The sequence below is a fragment of the Pyrgilauda ruficollis genome, unplaced genomic scaffold, assembly GCF_017590135.1.
Source record: "Pyrgilauda ruficollis isolate IOZ18807 unplaced genomic scaffold, ASM1759013v1 scaffold1359, whole genome shotgun sequence".
Classification (NCBI taxonomy): domain Eukaryota; kingdom Metazoa; phylum Chordata; class Aves; order Passeriformes; family Passeridae; genus Pyrgilauda; species Pyrgilauda ruficollis.
In genome coordinates this window covers 2753-9724 of record NW_024512088.1, presented here as the reverse complement: position 1 = coordinate 9724, position 6972 = coordinate 2753, and the positions used below count along the sequence as shown (strand labels likewise).

Below are 6972 nucleotides of genomic sequence, written 5' to 3'. Positions count from 1 at the left end.
AAGAAAATCCAGCTCTTCTTTGGATGTCCGCTCCATCCCGAGTCCCGGATCCCAAGGAAAGCTTGGAGCACCTCAAGATCTTGGGATTGGATCAAGATGGGATCGAACCTCCCCAAATCCCACCCAAACCGTTCCAAAAAAGGTTTCCCAAAGAAAATCCAGCTCTTCTTTGGATGTCCGCTCCATCCCGAGTCCTGGATCGCAAGGAAAGCTTGGAGCACCTCAAGGTCTTGGGATTGGAGTGGGATGGGATCGAATCTGCACAAATCCCACCCAAACCACTCTGGAACTTTGGGATTCCATGGGAATGAGAAGCAAAATCCAGGAGAATTCCCAAAAAGTCTTCGGGAATGCCCAAGGAAAGCTTGGAGAACCTCAAGATCTTGGGACTGGAGCGGGATGGGATCAAAGATTACAAAGCCCACCCAAACCATTCCAGAACTCTGGGATTCCATGGGAATGGGAAGCAAAATCCAGAGGACTTTCCAGAGAATCTTCAGGAATGTCCAAGGAAAGCTTGGAGAACCTCAAGGTCTTGGGATTGGAGCGGGATGGGCTCGAACCTCCATAAATCCCACCCAAACCTTTCCAAAAAATGTTTCCCAAAGAAAATCCAGCTTTTCTTGGGATGTCCAGTCAATCCCGAGTCCCGGATCCCAAGGAAATCTTGGAGCACCTCAAGACCTTGGGCTTGGAGCGGGATGGGATCGAACATCCCCAAATCCCACCCAAAACCATTCCAGAACTCCAGGATTCCACGGGAAGCCAAATCCCAGAGAATTCCCACAAAACCCGGCTTCTCCCCCACCCACCTGTCCCGGCGCCTCCATCTTGACCTCGTCGGCAGCGGGAATTTTAGGAACGGCGGCCGGCGCGGCCGGGCACGGCTCGGCGGCCTCGCCCTTCTCCACCTTGACCTTGACGTCGTCCAGGCTGAGCGCCGGCGCCGCCGCCGGCTCCTTCTCGTCCTTATCCAGCAGGTACCGGAGCAGCTGGTGATCCTTGGACTCCTTCTTCTTCTCCGCCTCCGCCATCCCGGAATTCCCGCCGGAATTGCCGCCGCCGGAATTCTCCTTCTTGTCCTGCTCGGCGGCCAGGGCGGGGATGTCGGAGGGGCTGCCCTCCTGCAGCAGCCGGTGCAGGATTTTGTGGCGCTCCGTCAGCGAGCTGTGCGAGGACGGGCACGCCGGCGCCGGGCCGGGATTCCCGGGAATGCCGGCGCACGCCAGGGAATCCTTGGAGCTGGTGTCGGCATCGGCGTGGTGCCGCAGCTGCTGCTCGGCCGTGCTGGCCAGCAGCTGCACCAGCCGGTGGCTCGTGCCTTGGGGACACTTCCCGCCGTCCCCTCCCTCGGATCCGTGCGGCATTCCCGGCTCCGGCGTTTTCTCGGAGCCGCCGCCGCCGCCGCCGTCCCCTTGGATCATCTCGCCCAGGATGGAGGAGATTTCCTTGGCGTCCTTGGCGTCGGATTTGCCGCCCACGCGGCCGGGAGAGTTTTGGGAGCTTGGCTGCCTCAAAAATCCCGGGTTTGCCGGAGGCTCCGGAAGCGCCGAGTTGACGGGAGCGTTGGGAAAAGGCCGGGAATTCCCGGAGGAGGAGGAAGAGGAGGAGGAGGAGGAAGAGGAAGCCGGGGAGTGCATGGATGGCGAGAAGGGATTGCCGGGAGGAGCTCGGGATCTGGGAATCAAGCCCGGGCTCCCGCGGTGCCGCGGCGACAGGAATTGCGGCGCCGGAATTCCGGGGCTGTTCATGGGGGAGCTGCCGTGGGACAAAGGGTGGGAATTCCCGGGAGTTTGGCTTAAGGCAACGTTGGATCCCAGAGGATTCCCGAAATTGGCTTGGCCCGAGGTGGAATTCCCGGGGTGAGCGGAGGGCGCGGCCATGACGGCGCCGTTGGATGGAGGGAGGGAAGGCGGCAGCGCCATTCCCGGCGCCGGAGGAACGTTGGGATTCACCCTGGGAAGGGCCAGGCCCGGGCCGGGGGCGTCCTGGGGGGAGAGAATTCCGTGATCCCTGTGGGGAAAAAAAAAAAAACATGGGAAAATCTGTTTTTTCCTGGTTTTTGGTGTTCCTCCAAGCAGTTCCAGCAGCAGGAATCCCAAAAATTCCCTGCTTGGAATTCCGGCTGCTCCAAAGCTTTCTTTGGGTTGGGAATTACCAAATCCTGCTCCAATGGCAGAAAGGATCCCAAAATGGAGCCGTCGCTCAGCGTGAGGGCCTGAAGGCCGTGCCAGGGTCATCACTGAGGGGAAAAAACTCAGAATTCCAAAAAAATCCTGGGAAAATCCCATGAAAATCCTGAAAAACTCCCAATCCAGTCAAACAACACCCAATCCAATGGAAATCTGATCCCAAAAACCCCAAAAGGGCACAGAGGATGGGCACGGAGCCGTCACTCAGTGTGAAAGGAAAGCTGAGGGTGGTGCCGGGGTCATCACTGAGGGGAAACACACAGAATTCCAAGGAAAAACAAGGAAAAACCCCATCAAAATCCCTCAACGATCCCAAAACCCCACCACCACCCACAAAAAAACATCTTACCATCACCACCTCCCGAAAAAAACCAAACCCCACACACCGACCCCGCCAAAACAACGCCGCCATTTTCTCCTCCTCTTCCCAACCCGCGGCGGGAACGAAAAAACCCGGAATGCGGGGATTTTTTGGGATTTTTCCCAAGGAGAAGATTCCCGGGGGGAACAGGCAGCGGGTACCTTCCTGAAAGAGCTGCTTGGCGTAGGAGGGCTCGCGGCCCTGGGGCTGGAAGAAGGCGTAGATGCATTTCCGCACCAGATCCTCCCAGCCCGTCCGGCCGGCGGCGCGCAGCGAGCTGGTGTCGATGGAGATGATTTTTCCTGGGAAAAGGAGCGGGAGGAAAGGGAATTTGGGGAGATTTGGGGGAGTTGGGAGCCAGGAATGGGTGGAGGAGGTTGGGGTGGTGGGGTGGGAATGGGATGGGGTTGAGGGTCTGTGGAGCTCGTCCCAAACCATTCCGGGATTCTGGGATCCAGGATGGATCAAAATCCATCCCCAGGGATTTTTATGGAATTCGGGGATGGGAAAGGGAAGGGAGACCCCTGAGATTCCAAGGGAATTCCCGAAATTCCTTCCTGGAGAGGAGTCAGGATGGGGATGGATACAATGCCAGGCTGGGAGAGCTGGGAATGGAGAAATTCTCTGGGAAAAGGGGAGGGATTTGGGAAGGAATTCCCAGCTGGGCTGGAATTCCCAGAGAATCCCTGGATCCCTGGGAGTGTCCAAGGAAAGGCTGGAAAATCCCAGAATTGTGGGCTGGGAATGGGATGGGAATGAAGCTCCAGGGATCCCATCCCAAACCATTCCGGGATTCTGGGATCCAGGACACTCAGGATCCATCCCCAGGAAATTTTATGGAATTCAGGGATGGGAAAGGGAAGGGAGATCCCTGAGATTCCAAGGGAATTCCCAAAATTCCTTCCCGGAGAGGAGTCAGGATGGGGATGGATCCAATGGCAGGCTGGGAGAGCTGGGAATGGAGGGAAGTCCCTGAGAAAAGGGGAGGAATTTGGGAAGGAATTCCCAGCTGGGCTGGAATTCCCAAAGAATCCCTGGGAGTGTCCAAGGAAAATCTGGATCTCCCTGGGATTGGGATTGGACCAGGATGGGACCGAAGCTCCACGAATCCCACCCAAACCATTCCGGAATTCCACCATTCCCACCTCTCCTTCCCACAACAACCTCCGGAGCCCCAGAATCCCGGGATTTGGGGCAGAATTCCCGGGAATGGCGTGGGATGTACCTGTGGTGTCCTGCTTGGTGACGAAGGACTCGGTGGGGGCCGGGGCGGCCGGGCGCGGCAACCTCCGGGCGATGCAGATCAGACACGACTGGAAATCTGGGAAAAACACCGGGAAAAACACCGGGAATGCCGGAACCGTCCCGGGTTTGAGCTCAAACCTTGCTCCTGGATTTTGTTCCCGGCCCTGGAAGTGTTTTCCTGGAGGGATTCTCTATCCCTGCCGTGGAAATGGGGTTGAATTCCCTGGAATTCCCAGGGAAAAGCTTGGGGGGATTGACTGGGGAGGGTTCTGGGATGTGGCGGAGTTGGGATAATGGAATTCCAGGGGTTGTTGGGATTTGGTCCTCAAACAGCGGGATTTGGCCCTTCCGGGTGGGAAATCCTGTGGGAATTGTGGGATTCATCCCAGGAATGTGGTGGGACAGGGAAAAGGGACCTGGAGTGGGAGAGCGACGAAGGATCCGGCCCTGTCCCTGTCCCCAGTCCCAACCCTGAGCCTGCATTCCCAGCCCTTCCCATCCCAATCCCAATCCCAATCCCAATCCTGCATTCCCATCCCAATCCTGCATTCCCACCCCACCCCATATCCCACACCAATCCCATCCCATCCTATCCCAGTCCCACCCCAAACCCAGTCCCATCCCAATCCCAATCCCACCCCAATCTCAACCACACTGCAAAATCCAATCCCAATCCCTTCCCAACCCCAACCCCAACCCCAACCCAATCCCATCCTAATCCCAAATCCCAGATCCCAGATCCCCGGGAATGTTTCCCCACCTTCTCCCTCCTCCTGGAAGGCGCGGGGCTGGCTGACGGTGAAGCACTGCATGGCCTCCGAGCCCCCAAACCCAACCCCAATCCCAAACCCCAATCCCAATCCCATCCCAATCCCAATCCCAAATCCCAAATCCCAGATTCCCGGGAATGTTCCCCACCTTCTCCCTCCTCCTGGAAGGCGCGGGGCTGGCTGACGGTGAAGCACTGCATGGCCTCCGAGCCCCCAAACCCAACCCCAATCCCAAACCCCAATCCCAATCCCATCCCAATCCCAATCCCAAATCCCAAATCCCAAATCCCAGATTCCCGGGAATGTTCCCCACCTTCTCCCTCCTCCTGGAAGGCGCGGGGCTGGCTGACAGTGAAGCACTGCATGGCCTCCGAGCCCCCAAACCCCAATCCCAATCCCATCCCAACCCCAACCCCACCCCAATCCCAATCCCCAATCCCAATCCCCAATCCCAAATCCCAAATCCCCGGGGATGTTCCCCACCTTCTCCCTCCTCCTGGAAGGCGCGGGGCTGGCTGACGGTGAAGCACTGCATGGCCTCGTAGCGCTGCCGCAGCTCCGCCTGCTCCGCGCCCGCCTCGTCCGGCGGCCGCACCAGCATGCGGCACTGGAAGGTGTGGCTGCCGCGCCGCGCCGGCTCCTGCGGCCACGGCACCCCGTTCACTGGGAAAAACAGGGAAAAACGGGAATTAGGGACCTGGGAGTGATCCCTAATCATGGAATTCCCAAAGATCCCCGGGATCCGTGGCCCTGCACCAGCATGCGGCACTGGAAGGTGTGGCTGCCGCGCCGCGCCGGCTCCTGCGGCCACGGGAAAAACAGGGAAAAACAGGGAAAAACGGGAATTAGGGACGTGGGAGTGATCCCTAATCATGGAATTCCCAAAGATCTCTGGGATTCGAGGAACTGTAGTGGGAACAATCCACATGGAATTGCCGAAGATAATAAGCACACAATAAAAATAAAAATTAAAGAATAATAAAATAAATAAACATAAAAATAATTAAATATAAATAAAAATTTAAAAATATAAATTAAACAAAAAATAAAAGTAAATAAAATATACACAGAGATAAAAGTAAAGATATAAATAAATATAAAATAAAATTTCAATACATTTTAAACATTAACGACCCCCCCACCCCCAATCCCTGCGTCCATTCCCAAATTTCCCCGGATTTTCCCAAATTCCCCCGAATTTCCCGCGATTCTCCCGGATTTCGCGGGGCGTGCCGTACCCAGGGATTTGGGGAGCAGGTTCTTGACGAACTCGGCGTGGTCGCCCACGTGCAGGATGCTGTAGACGCTGGAGTTCATCAGCTCCTCCTGCCCGTAGCCCAGGTAGCCCGTCACGTTCTCCGACACGAACACGATGCGCCCCTCGCGGTTCACCACGAAGAAGAACCCGTCCAGAGCCTGGGAACGGGAAAAATTCCAAGGTTTTATCCCAAATATCCCAAAAACGGGAAAAAATTCCAAGGTTTTACCCTAAATATCCCAAAAACGGGAAAAAAATCCAAGGTTTTACCCTAAATATCCCAAAAACGGGAGAAATTCCAAGGTTTTACCCTAAATATACCAAAAACGGGAAAAAATTCCAAGGTTTTATCCTAAATATCACAAAAACGGGAAAAAATTCCAAGGTTTTATCCCAAATATCCCATCACGTTCTCCGACACGAACGCGATCCAACCCTTCTGGTTGAACATGAAGAAAAATCCATCCAGGGCTTGGAACACAAAAGAACTCCAAGGTTTTATCCTGAATATCCCAGAAATGGGAAAGAATTCCAAGGTTTTATCCCAAAATCCTGTCACACTCTCCGACACGAACGCGATCCAACCCTCCCGGTTGAGCGTGAAGGAGAACCCTTCCAGAGCCTGGAACAGGAATGGAATTCCAGAGAGGGATCACGGAATGAGAGGAGAATGAAATTCCAGAGGGTGTTCCTGGAGCGGGGAGGAGATTCCATGGAAAACTGGGTGGGGTCTTGAGTGGGGAGAAGGTTCCCTCAAAGCTTTGCTGGATTCCGGCTCTGGGAATTCCAGGATTCCAGCCACGATCCGAGATCCACCTTGGTCATTCCTGGATTTGGGTCCTCAGATCCCAGGATTCCAGCCAGGATCCAAGATCTACCCTTGTCATTCCAATGGATTCCCATGGATTTGGCTCCTTGAGTTGGAGAAGGTTCCCTCAAAGCTTGGTTGGATTCCCACTCTCAGAATTCCAAGATTCCAGCCACGATCCAAGATCCACCTCCGTTATTCCTGGATTTGGGTCCTCAAGCGTGGAAACGATTCCATGAAAAACTGGGTGGAGTCTTGAGTGTGGAGAAGGTTCTGGCAAAGCTTGGCTGGATTCCCACTCTGGGAATTCCAGGATTCCAGAAGGGATCCAAGATCCA

The 6972-nt window shown here is 55.4% G+C and overlaps 1 protein-coding gene across 1 annotated transcript; it reads right to left on the bottom strand.

Moving 5' to 3' along the window:
- Positions 1-812: 812 nt before the first annotated feature.
- LOC121349219 (nuclear receptor coactivator 1-like) lies at positions 813-6448 on the bottom strand (the record flags this gene model as incomplete). The annotated part of the gene is made up of 6 exons (XM_041459434.1): positions 813-2013; positions 2702-2855; positions 3779-3874; positions 5052-5231; positions 5807-5984; positions 6386-6448. Coding segments are annotated over 6 exons (1872 nt in total), but the record flags the coding sequence as incomplete, so codon positions are not given.
- Positions 6449-6972: the final 524 nt, after the last annotated feature.